We start from the raw sequence: 13,668 nt of genomic DNA, 5'->3' as shown, positions 1-13,668 counted from the left end.
TGCTGATGCCCTGCAGCTCGACTTTGCTCATGAGTGACATTAGCCTGGGAGCATTATACACAAGAGACTAGCTTAACTTTCTGTTTCTAAGTGTTTTCACACAGCCAGGCTCTCAAAAAGAGGATGGGCAAACATTTGGTCAAAGCGCCAAAGGGTGAGAGCAAAGTGCTCCATCAAAGTATGTCTGTAAACCTCCTGAATTATTGATGATTAATCACACAGAAAGGAGCCGGCGTGCATACACCATGGCTGTCATATCTGAAGTGTCAGCAAATCTAAAATGGCCCTGGAATGGGGAGACTAACATGAATGGTAAAAGACTTCAAAATGGAAGAGGACTTTTTGGAAGCCTGGTCTGAAAAAATGGTAAGTGACAGTTCATGCTAAATGAACTGTCCAACAGTGGCACTGACAGATATCTGTGATCCTGCTTTAACACCAAACAGGCAAGTGTGACATTGTACAGCAACTCATCTCCTGAGCAACTGCATGAGTCATAGCTTATCACACAGGCCTGATCTTCCACCAGCTTTTAACAGACACAGTTCAGCAACACTGAGATTTAAGGTATCCGATGGCATGCAGGCACTGATAGGGGTCTGAAGTTACAATGCCACCAATTTGGAGGAAAGGTAATTATGGGCATTTCAGAATTCCTACCAGGACTTCAATGAAAATCAAGCATGTGATTTGGTTGGTTAGTTTCAGATATAGTGCGTAGCAAACAATTTACCCACAATACCAAGGATCAGTGCCAATTCAGGAAAAAATGTGCCCATTTTGTAGGGAGGTGAAAGCATGGCGAATAGGTGTGTGGCACTTTTGACTTTCATGCTGGAGACTGGAGTTTGTGTCTTTTCACGGTCACAAATTTAAAAGAATACTCCAGCAATTTCTCTCATATAACACTGTCAGACTCAGAACATTTTTAAAAAAGGTCAAAATTGATGGAACAGGACCAGAGATATCACATTTTAACACATTCTTCCTGTCAAAACCAGTTTTCTTCATTACCCATAGCACAACTTGACCAGCAACAGGGTGTGTGTCTTCTACATAGCTTCTACAACTTATACATAGTTGCCATGGACAGGTACTGTAAAAAGCAAGGACAGTTTGAAATATTGGTCTTACAAACATACATTGGACATTAAAAAACACTGGCATTGAGCGTACACTGGGGTTTTGTAGCACTGTCCAGTATCAACCTTCTGTCTGGTCATAGGGTTGCATCCTATAGTTAGTCGTTTTGCAGTAGTAGTTGGCATTGCTTTACACAATGTCCTCTCCCATGCCATGATTTATGCAAACTACGTGCACTTGTGCAATTGTTACAAAACTGGTATTAGGATTGATTTGATTTTAAACCAGATTAAACAGAATTGGTCCCAAGTGAATCACCAAAGGGCTAATGAATTTCAGGTTTGAGGTATTAATGTGCATGAGTTGAAAACTCTTTTGAGTATTTTGCCAGGTAATAAAACTTCCTAAACATTGATTGAATGCATAAAAAAATCTCCTCCTGGCTTATTCATCCTCCATCTAATACTTTAGGTCATTTTCCAGCAGCAGAGTGGCTCCTGTTACTGTTGAATCACATTCACCATCATTTTGTTCATAATGACTTTCAAGGTCCTCTCCTCTATGATAACAGTGGACAAAGACGGCAAATTTGCTCCAGAAAAAAAATTATCCAGTTACCATTATGTTACTCTTATGGAAAGCAGGGGACACAGTTGACAGTAAAAAAGAGATCGCAGAGAGACAAGCAGACATCTATTTCACTGTCAATCACATTAAAGAATAGGAGTTATTCTGAAATGACAAAAATTGCCCTTCATCAAAGGGATATCATCTGAACATGATGTGACCACATCTGAATATCTTGCTTTTCTCTTTGAAGCTCTTTGAACTGCCAATCACTGAAATGCTGACAGTAAATCTGCATTATCATTCAGTCTATTACTCCTTTTCCCATTGTTCTTCTTTTTGAAGCCTTTTTACTCATGTCTGTGTTTACTCATCATTTCCTTCTCACTTTGTGTTCTTTTGTGCTTTGCTTTTCGTCTTGTTTTTTTTTTTCTGTTTTTCTTCTCCTCCATCTCAGTAGGTGACTACAGGTCTTTTCAAAACTACACTACTTGGTTTGGCCACAGTCGAAGTCCGAGTTATTGCTTTGTAGTATCGGCTGGGTTCCATTTGGCGTAGCAATTGCTGTTTGCTGTATTAACAAAGGTTGCATTGGAGTAGTTCCTGCTGTAGAAACTGACTTTCTACTGCAGTAAAATTGCAACTTAATCATATCATGGTGACATATCATGAAATGTTTCTTTTGACGGGCTCAGTTCTGAATTTTCAACGAAACTTATACATGGGGAAAATGCTTCAGGGTGGGAGATTTTAACCAACTGTCGGTACAAAAACACCCAAAGAAACCTGCATTCACACCTTGAAAATGTGACGATAAGGGTAAGGGGTCTGGTCTTGGCCATAGAGTATGGTTCAATGAGATGGAGTCAATGAAGCTATTAAAATCTTTAGACATTGAGACATTTTCCCAAAACTTCAAAGGCTGATAAAGATTTAAGTTTTTGCATAAGCACATTAAAGAGCCAGTTAGAGCGAAGGCAGATGCCCTAAGCCAGTTTGTTAAGCTCTCATCTCTAATTCTGCCCCCTTCGCCCTGTATATAAAGAAATGTTTAACATCCCTTGGACAGACTTTGTTACCTGTGGTTGATATACCTTTCTGCCTACAGCGAGTTGTTGTTTTTTCACTTTTTAACTTTAACCTTAAAATCCCTCCCGGCTGGGGATTGAAATCCACAGGAACTATTTCTTGTTTCTTTCATGCTCTATGTCCTTCCAGACTTGCTTTAATGTCTCAGTAAAGGAAAGTGCCAATGCGTGAGTGATGTGCTACAATAAACAAGGACAATGTAACATCTTCATCATTCTGTGGCTGATTGTGATGTGGGACTACATCATATAAAGTGGCAAATTTGAATGCTAATGTTTCAGAGTCACCCTGGATAACTGTAATAGCTTACATTTTATTATATACTCAAATACATTATAAAATATATTACTTGAGTACCGTCCTCAAAGGACTGAGGAGTAACCAGTCCAGCCAGTAGAGAGCCTCTGGTGTCATTGAACAACTTGTTTAGCCCTTGTAAGCCCTGTCAATTTAAAAGAGTCCACTAGACCTCTTCTTATGGAGCAGAAAACACATCCCCAGTCTCTTCAGCGTGACATCAGGTAGGAAATCCTGAACAGTACTCCCTCAGGAGATGCCATGCCACTAGTAACCGAGGACATAATTGGGGACACCAGCTCAGAAGGTGGTTTGCCTTTGAAGCCCTCTGAGCTTGATGCCCTGCTGCTTAGAGAATTGCTGAGGTACGGAAATGTTTTAAGCCACAGGTCAGTGGTGTTACAGTGGCACTATCTTCAGGAGGCGCAAAAAAGGTTTTGTCGGGCGCATATCTTAAGTAGCATTGCGACAGGATCAGAGTTCGATAAATCGTTAATGGGCTAAGAAATGTCTTCAAATACACAAACATATTTCTGTACTTGTTTTCTATGAATCATTGCTAAGATGCCTCTTGTTGTGTTGCTACACAGAAGCAAAAGTCAAGAAGGTTACTGTTACTGAAGATACATATGACACATCACGCCAGAAAGCATCCGTATATTTCTTGAAGGAAAATCAAGTTTAAAATTACAAAAACACTTCATCTCTGGTTTGAGTTATTTTGTCCAGTTCAGTTCAAATATTCTTTTGATCTATTGATTGTTTTGCAGACGACACCAGATGTTTCTACGAAATTAAAGCCTGGATCGGCCAGAACTTCTTGATGCGAAACTAACTCAAAAACTGAATCCATCACCACTCAGCCAACTGTCATCAGGGACAGAGAGGAAAAAGAAAGGAAACATTAATTCACAAAGACTGTGACTGACAATGAATGATAACCATATCGCTGTCTGCATCCAACCAAGACATAGCTGTGAGCAGAGGACGCTGGGCCGTCCCACCCACCAGTTGATGGTTGTGGTTTGTTCATAGTTGGTATGCCATTACGGTTAGTTGTAATTCATTTCCTGAGATATAACAAGAAATCATTTACCCAGTACGAACTGCACTGCAGCATTTAAACAATAACATAACATCATGAGCAAGTTCAGTCTGTTATTGGTTGACTTCAGTACAAAACTAGCCCTATATATGCACTATTTTAAGTTAGACTCTGCAACCACCTACCTGCAACAAAGTTATCACATCATGATTCTTGTTGCTTCCTAGGTTTCGTGGTCTCTCAGTCGGCTAGTAAGCAGGGCCTCAGATACTCTACATCAAAGGCTCCCAGGTTTCTTTGTCTGATGTACCTCGACAGTCTGGTCAGATTAGCGCCCCTTCATTGACTCAAGGCTGTTCCGTGTGTTCATTTAGATCAATTGTAAACTGGATGTCACACAATAAATAATACAAATTTGAACATTGTTGAAATCATAATTCATGGGTCAAGGGTGCACCTTGCCTATCATCCAATGTCAGCTGGAATTGGCTCCAGTTCTGTGACCCTCAAAAGAATAAACCAGAAAGCTATTAGATGGATGAACGGGTGGATGGATAACTTGTTTCTCTCTAGGCACAGTAATTCTAAAACTGTCTGATGATATTTAGGATTTCTCTTTTTTTTCTTTTTTATTTTGTTGACCCATCCATGCACCCTGACCTCCACCCTGAGTCTGACTGATTCGGCCATTTTTGAAGACAGTATCTTGCAATCACCACTGAGGGGAGCTTTAATGTTAAAAGCTGCTGATTCAGTTACTGACACTGATGACTCGGTATGGATTTATGTAACATTCTTTATATGTTTTGTTCGACTCTTTTGTGGACATGTTGCCAAATTAGCAACTGTTTGAAAAAAACAGAAGTCTGACCTTATTTATTTGAATCAAAAACAACAAGAAAAGGGTTTTTGCAAACACTTGCCCGGCTGACAGTCCTCTTCTGTCAAAGAAAATTGCAAAGGGAGAGTGCGCTTAGCCTCCAGTGGCAAAGTTTATTCACAACTCGGCGACATTGGCGTTGAAGTGTGTCAAGGGTCCTTCGGGACTCTCTACTGCAAAGGGTCTTGAGCGGATCTTAAATGGAGCTCTCAATGAAGTGATGGAGAGAGAGAAAGAGAGGGTGACATTGTCTCCACCTGAAGACTCACCTCTCTCTAACTGCCTCAAGTCCTATTGATTACCCGAGGCCCCTCACACCTATTCTGTGTGATCCCTTCACACTGTGTGTAATCCCCTCACAGAGCTTACAGACCCTCCCGTTTGCTGTTTTCTGATGTGATTAGCAGTATTGATCAAAGTGTGCTCGCGCATGTGTGTGTTTGCATGTGTGTAGGGCCACTTAATGGATGTGATCCCCCATAATTTGGATGCTGAAAAGAAGGAAGTAAACACATGGCTGCATACTGATATTTAGTTAGAGGCACCAAAGTGATGATCAACTCTGCACACAAAGTCCACATAAATCTATACACACATGCAGCCTACATCCACTGCCTTTCACACAAGAAAACACACACCTACTCTCACAACGGCAGCAATGACACACAGACACCCACACACACCGTTTTACAGCGAGCAGCAACGAACCTGAGCCTCCATTACACCCCTCCTGCCAGGCCTGGAGGTGTGTTTAAGCAGCAGCTTGATCCTCAGCTCATATTACCAGACATCCTACTGTCACAACACACACTCTCACTGCCAGTCACTGTTTCCCACTCTTTCTCTTTCTATCTGTCTCTCTTTCTGTCCCTAAGGAAAATTAAGATGACTCCATTCCCATGCAATTAAATGCTCTCATGCTGCCTTGCCCTCTATTATTCTCTGCGTGTGTGTGTGTGTGAAGAAGATGAGATGGCAGAGACCGCACAGACTTTTGGAGTGGAGACTGCAGCAGAAAGTGAGAAAAGTGACTACATCTAATCTCCCTCTATCTCTTCATCGATTGGAAGAACCCTGGACCCCGGCGATAATGCCTGCCAATTAGACTGGCCGCGAGATTTGGCATTCCAGTCGTATCTGAGCTTAAAGGTGAGGGGAGTCATTTTGGAGAAAGATTGTTCATATTTGCTGAATTTGAAATTCAGTATCTCAAATCATATCTCATGGCGGTCCGCTAGCTGTCTGCTCTGTGCACACCTAAAAGAATCCAGTGTTTGCGCACAGCCCTGGCTCCGTAAATGGGAAATAAACAAAGTGGCTCGGACCGAGCCATACAGCACTATTCCAGCACAATCAGTGTTCATGCTCGAACACAGGACAAGGGGAAGGGTAGGGGAGATGGGGGGAGTGAGAGGGATGGTAAACCTGGTTTGCTAACATGTGATTGCATTGTGAAGAAGGAGAGTTGGCAATATTATCAATATTTCTCCATAATGACTCACCTCACCTTTAAATCAGAAGCTGCCTGTGGACTGAATAACACGCAGAGGAGTGGTGCAGGAGTACAAAACCACTAAAAGACTGGGGAAAGTGCAGCAGTGCCACGTGCCCTAATCTGGGCACACTCAGATAAGAAAATTAGTAAAAAGGCAAACAAAAGACACATTTCCAGCATTTGCTTACATTTCATTTGCCACGATCAAAGCCCCTGGATTTAAAATCTATATGTGATTATAGCGTCTTTCAAATTTTGCGTGATGGTTTTTGTCTTATCTTTTTTATGAGACAGTTTCAGGGAAAATTGGTCCATTCTATGTGTTGCTTTCAGCCCATTCATTCACAGCGTCCCTGGATTGGAGCCATGGGGTGTAGGAGGATATCTTGTGTGTTCCTGTCAGCGAACACCAGCCTCGTATCCCTCGTTATTTGTTCCTTTTGGATGACTGACTGCAGCACACGATTTTCATCGAAAGCTAAGATTCAACGCCAGTGTAAAAAGCAGGAAGCAGTGCGTCCTATATATAAGCAGAAAGCAGAGGTTTGGAGGTCTGGGTAGTGGACAGGCAGGCTTTCATGCAGCAGAGTTTGCATCCTGGTGCAATCTAGCACTTAATGTTTGCTTGTGTATCTAACCATAACCACAATCTTCCCATAATTTCGAGTGTTTAGTGGGGCACGCCACCACATGATGTTCATTTTACTTCATGAGGCGTAATATACAGCCTGTGAAAACAGCCGTATAATGTCTTCTGAGTATCAGGGGGAGCTGAGAACCAATGACATCATCATGGCTGCTTTTTTGGGCATGAGTCACAGTTGGGAGTAAAAATCAGGATATCTTGGCCTCTGCTGCTTCAATTTTTAACCTACCCCTGGCAACCCCCGAACTTTTTGGAAGTTAAATTATGAATTGCACTTGTACCTATTTATGTCGCCTAACCTTGACTATAAAGCTGCGCCATAGTTTACTTACCTAACCTTATACCGCAGTTGTCATGCACAGATATTGTAGGAAGCAGTAATTTTAAAAATGTTGGCACAGTGTGTTAAAAGGGTGGTTTTTTTTTTTGGTTTTTTTTTTATTAAATACTACCACTTTTGGGCAACACAATCAGAAATATTCAAATCATAAGAAATACTTAGAAATGACCCTTGAAGGTGCTTTAAAAGGATAGTTTTACTCAATATAATTATAATTCAATATTCCTAATATCAGTGGATATTTGCCTCTATGCTCGAGTGTCTTTGCTAATTTTAAAGCCATTTGTCTTTAGTTTGAATAGCTCACTTTCTCAAATTGAACACATCTTTTAACTGGACGTCTTCTTCTATCTACCCAGCCCGCCAGTGTAAATATTCATTTAGGCCTCCAGCTCACTCTTTCAACAACACACCAGTGCAAAGCTTTAAGAGGAGCAGCACTGTGGTAGATTTCAGCAATCTCATGGGAAACACAGTGGTACTCTCATTAGTGAATACACTCAACTACCTTTTTCTTGTTGGTTGGGCAGATGTAGAAGCTGGTCACCACGATGGTTGTCCCTGGCATCAGGTTGAGTTTGGTGTAGGTGGTGCCGTAGTCAGTAGACCTGAACATAGTCAGACAAAAACAAGAACAAGTAGTAGTTAGCAAGGAAAGTTTAAGAACATTTTTGCGGTCATTTCCTTTTGTAATGGTCTCCTGAACCGCACAATATAAATAGCAAAAGGAATTATGGTAATGATTTGGTGAACAGAACCTCTAAAAACAGTGCTGCAGGTACAATATGTTGATAGTTCATTAAATTTTATAACTTATCTTAGTTCTATTTCATCAAATTCTTCTTATCCTGCATATTAAAACACCATCAGCTCCATGAAAAATCATTGCTTTGACGGAAGGAGATTAAATCTGCAAAAAGCCTGAGACAAGGGGACCTGCTTATTCTCTCAAACTGCCCTGAAGGCATTATATCAACTCTCTGTTCATCATATTACCACTTTGTGGTCCGTGGTCTGATCTCGGTGACAAATCAAAAATGGCTGGACAACTTGTCATTGCCACAACGATGCAAAAACAGCCTCAGGTTAGCAATGAAGTACCGTCCAATCCCCAAATCTGGCAGCTTTAAGAGCAGGTACGGACTGCTGTGTGTGTTTGAGATTGATAGCTAACTGCTGGATTGTTTCTCCAGTCTGGCTCAGTCACACCCACCGAGCAAAGTGAAAGTAATTGTTTGTGACAGGTTTTTGAAAACAGCACAGGATACATCTCAGTAAGGCTGAAAAGAGGTGACTGCTTACGGATAATTAATGTCTCATAGAAGAGACAATACAGGAAATATTCTCTTAAGCCACATAATGGAAGCAAGGGAGATTGAGGCAACAAATACTGATAAGAAACTGAATTTACGTGGGGGGTAAAAAGAGGTAAAAGAAAGTGAATATTGCATCTACTGTATTTGCATTTGCTTATTCTGGTGTGCAGCTTTTGCAGCTTTTGACTGCTTTCTATGGCTACTTTCAAAAGCAATCCAAAGCACGCAGGAAAGGATGCTGCAGCTTTTAGCTGAGGCTTGAAGGTTCAACAGGAGGGAGCCTGGAAGAAGAGGTCTTGATGAAAGAGAATGATGAGCTAGCACGTAAGCCTGGTTAAGGATGAGAGGATTTACTCCTTTGCGCAGTGGGACATCAACTACTGACAGACACACACACAATGAGACACATACACACCCGACGCCCTGCCAAGCCATTCAGCAATCAGCTCTCCCAGAGTGCTCCGATACAGCTGTAGAAAATGGAGTGGCATAGCAGGGGTGAGCTATTTCTCCGCGGTGAGCTGGCAAGTGTTTTCATCTTCCTCGCCGGCCTGTACGCGGTGTTTAACCCAGGATCACTTGGAGGACATGGACAGATCTAGTGCTGATGGCTGTGTTAGCAGCCAGAGCTCAGCGCTTATCTCAAAAACCCACTTGTGGATGGAGTAAAGACCTGCTAGGCCTGGCGTGTAGAGGTCCACTGAGAGGCTGGATCATCAGGGTTCAAGTGCAAAAAACCACACTGAGCAGACTCATCAGCCCTAATGAGTTAGGAGGATGATACACATTTTGTACGTTTGAGAGTGGATTCATATCTTTTATGTTTGCATTGTCAAACACATATTTTAAATGACTATGACCGAATTCAAACTATTATTTTTAATGATGTCCATGTTTGCTTGCCATTGTTTGTCTTCTGGATTGAAATGTGTGACATGGGAATTACTCCAAGACAAGCTGAAAACAAAACATCTGACATTACTGTAGAGAGTTGTTATGTCAAATGTGTTAACAAAAACTTGTTTATTGCCACATTAAGCACTCATTTGGAGTTGTGTTTCTAGCCACATGATGACTATGAATCCAAGTTCCACTCTCATTTTCGCAGCTTTGGTCTGGCTCTTTAGTTGCTAAATGCTGCTATATGTTCAGCAGCTCATTGCTAACTTCGTCAGCTGTTTGGTGCTGGGTAGTGTGCAGTGGGTCAATTTGCATGTTTCTGCTTAAAACAGCAAGCAACTGCTGCTGGAAACAAAACTGAAGAAAGCCGGCGGATAAGTCCAGTGCTGAATTTATGTCCGAGAACACCACTGAGACAGTTTGTCATGTTGGTTTGTCATAATGATCAATGCTTTTTCATGTTGCGCACATATATTTGATCCATTGATATTACAGAAATAGCAATAACTGCAGTTTTAACTATACCTGAAGTATCACATTGTTTCACCAACATGCAGTGACCAGTTCACCACACAGTCTATGTATAGTATATGTAGCACCACTGTATTGCTGAACATGACATTGTTTGGAACAAACCAGTGATAATCTCTGTTGAACACAGAGGTCTGTAAAGCCCTCTCACCATTACATATTCACAGTATTTCATTAGCAGGAGTGTAATGAGTGGCCAGGGTTGCAGTGGGCCTTATGCCCAGAAACACATCTCAACATCTGGACGCTGACTGTTCACACTTCATACCCTATGTTTCTATGCTCATTACTCCTCACTACCAAGAGTGTGTTGCCATGGAGGCTGGTTCTTTACATCCATCTGGTGTTAAAGACCTAAGGTGTGCGACAATATTGGTCAAGTGATGAAAACAGCTAGAAGCACACTGGGCTCTTGACATGTCAGTTCAAATATTCAGACCAAATGATATGACAGAGATAAGAGTCGTCCATCTTGCTGTGGGTGGCGGCTTGTGTTTTGCATTTGTTTCTCCCTGCCGGTACGAAGGTGACTGAACTTCATGCAAGAAATGTATTTATAAAGTACAATTCAAGCAGAAGTGGCAGGTGTATTTTTCAAAAATACTGACAAGTAGCAGCACCTGCTCATATGAAAAACATAAGAACGGAAACTGAAAAATGTTGCCAAGCACAGGGGAGGAGTCATAGGGCAATGGAAAGACGCTGTGCCGCTAATGAGGCTAATTTGGGGGGTTGGGTGGGGGTTGCTGTGGAAAATCAGCAGTCACAGCACCTTATATGGTGAGAATAATGAAGTTGAGTTAATAGGAGAGCTCATTTTGTACTGTCTGCCATCCAGACCTTTGGATTAATAGACTGGTAAAAAGCTATTGTAGATTAATGATGAATAATTACTTTGAAACAGTGTGGGGAGCAGATGAGACGGGAGATGGTGGAGCACAGGGAGGAGGAGAGGGGTGAAGGGTTGTGACTAAAATTTAATCTATTACACTCAGTGTAGCCCTCAATCCTAGCAAAATTACGTATTAGCAGAAAAGTGGGGCATCATGGCACTTACATAAATAAATTACTATTGATACTACCCTCATTTCGTACAATGTATACAAAACACTATTTGATTTGGATGTGCCAATGCCAGTCAGTTGAAGGAAATAACTCCCAGAAACGTACCCTCAATCATCGCAATCATGACATGGATGGAGAAACATTCAATTCTAACACACAAAGGCTTAAACAAGTTGCCTCAGACAGAAGATATTTGGTAGAGACCATACAGCTGAAATAATAACAGCGGAAGGACATAAACTACTAGAATACTGAGGTAAAAAAGAGGAGTGGAATAACAAGAGACAGGAAAGGGGAGAGGAAGGCAGACATGGAAGTGTCTGCGAGAGTGGATGTGACAGAGACAGACACTGCAGGTGAAATTGTATTTTCCTTGATGCGCTTGAGAAAACAGAGAATGTGGAGGCACTTTAGGGTGGCGACAGGTGCTGATTCAGATTTAATGTCCTAATATGTCAAGGTTGCTCCCAGCACCTGACATCTTAGGGAAGACAAATCGAGGGCGTCAATGAGACGCGTGACGAGACAGAATACCAAAATATAGAAAAGGTGTGATTGAGAATGATGCGAGCAAACGGGTTTGTAATGAATTCCTGATAAATCAGCCTGAAGATCTTCAACATGTTAGCTGGTGATGTATTGTGATGGAGACGTGACAGACGGAAGTGTATCCTTCAAGGTATGTCTCTCCTCACTGTGCATGCATGTCAAGAGGTATCTGCTGTCAAGAACTAAGGTAACACTGAAATAGGTTCAAACTCCAGTTGGCGTGTTCAAGACGAGTAAGGGGACATAAGAAGCTGGATATGCCTTGACATGCTGAAGGTCTGATTTCTACAGGGAGCAGAATGCTGAGGCAGACAGATGCTGTCAGTTTGACTCAGGCCCAGACAGCCAGACGGCCAGACTGTTAGCTTTGACGAGGCTCATCAGTGATTGGCTTACATACACATGTCCCAGGGAGCCCAACCAGAAATTGCGGGGCAGTCGGGAAAGAAGCCAGATTCCCCCGACAAGACAGAGGATTGAGCCGTATCTGCCCATGGAGAGTGTGTCAGAGCTCTCGATCATCCGTGCATCGTGCTGCACTGCCACAGACACACAAGGTTGAGAAATTCTGTAATCCATTACAACGCCGCCACTTCACTGACAAGAGTGATGAAGCATGAGGCAAATTTGCTTCCTTGCCAGGGTATCGTTCATTTGGGTTATTAACTGTATCCCCAAAGAATTTGTGCCAAATTTTGTCTAGAGCAGGTTAAAGCTCAGGTCCTGAGCGATCATAACGATCTGAGCTTGCCTATCTTTCTTTTTGAAAGAGCCGGGATTTGGCAGGAGATGAGAGCTTTTGATATATCACAGCAAAGGTACTTGCCATGACTAACGTTAAAAATACTACTCAGAGATGGCTGCCATTAGTGTTAAAGCCTCTATGCTCTAAAAATACAGTTTCATGACACAGCTTTGCACCGCTGAAACAATGAAACTATGAGGTATGACGCTAAAAAAAGAAAGGGGGGCTCCCATCTGCTTCACACATGGCCAGGTCATCAATGCTGACCTCTTTCTGGCTCGCATCTTCCTTTAAAAATGACCATTCTGTTTGACTGCAGCTGGGTTTTTTTTTTTTTTTTTATGGATCAGGCAACTCCTCGATGCCATCTATCTGTTTATTTTCCCTACTTTTTACAGCCCTGCAATGGTTATGGATGATAAGGCTCATGGAGTCTCAGGTGTACCCTGGACAAAGGCTTTATGACCATCTGCTCTGGCCTGATTGTGTCAGAGCCTGGCTTTATTGACTGCAGAATGGAATGTAGAATGATATAGTATGCCTTCCAGAGATCTACCACATGTTGCCAACAGAGACGCTGCAGGATGGTTGTGAGGCAACTTTGACAAAACAATGTTTTGATGGATAATGCCTTTGGGCATTTTGACCTTGCTACTGCGGTCCCTGCATGGCCCTTTGAAGACATTTGCGGCCCTGTCATGATTGAGCTGTAACAGTCACAAACACAAGCAGATTTTAACACTCACTCCATTAGTGTGAATTTTCCTTAGCTGTGAATGCCTCCAGAAAATGGCAGCTATGCAGAGTTAAGTGTGAACCTGAGTCAATAGGGAAAGCAAAAAGACAACTAGTGAACTTCTTTTGGCTTTGAGATGACAGCAGCAGAGGTGTCAGTCACACTTGTTTGCCCTTTCATGAGTTGTTAGCAGTGTCTCCAAAAAGATGTTATGGATTACAAGCTCATGACTGACTATAGAGTAAAGAGACGGCAGTAGAAGCAAGCTAAACAAGGTAGCCCAGATATCCCTGTCTCTAGCGACGTATGGGATATCCCTCCAGCCTGTTACAGGCCTGCCCCTGGCCTCCACCCAGATGATTGTGCCCGGAAAACCTCACGTTC

The 13,668-nt window shown here is 42.2% G+C and overlaps 1 protein-coding gene across 7 annotated transcripts in view; it reads right to left on the bottom strand.

Annotated features, from left to right (window-relative positions):
• sorcs2 (sortilin-related VPS10 domain containing receptor 2) overlaps positions 1-13,668 on the bottom strand; it is a 278,384-nt gene that overhangs the window by 147,589 nt on the left and 117,127 nt on the right. For all 7 annotated transcript variants that reach the window (XM_076724452.1, XM_076724453.1, XM_076724454.1 and 4 more), the window contains exon 3: positions 7,951-8,050. In XM_076724452.1, the coding sequence (XP_076580567.1) occupies positions 7,951-8,050 (100 nt within the window). The remainder of the gene's footprint in view (positions 1-7,950; positions 8,051-13,668) is intronic.

The sequence above is a fragment of the Chaetodon auriga genome, chromosome 24 (assembly GCF_051107435.1).
Source record: "Chaetodon auriga isolate fChaAug3 chromosome 24, fChaAug3.hap1, whole genome shotgun sequence".
NCBI classification, from domain to species: Eukaryota; Metazoa; Chordata; class Actinopteri; order Chaetodontiformes; family Chaetodontidae; genus Chaetodon; species Chaetodon auriga.
Note: the sequence above shows the minus strand (reverse complement) of the source record. Positions and strands in the feature narration are given on the sequence as shown.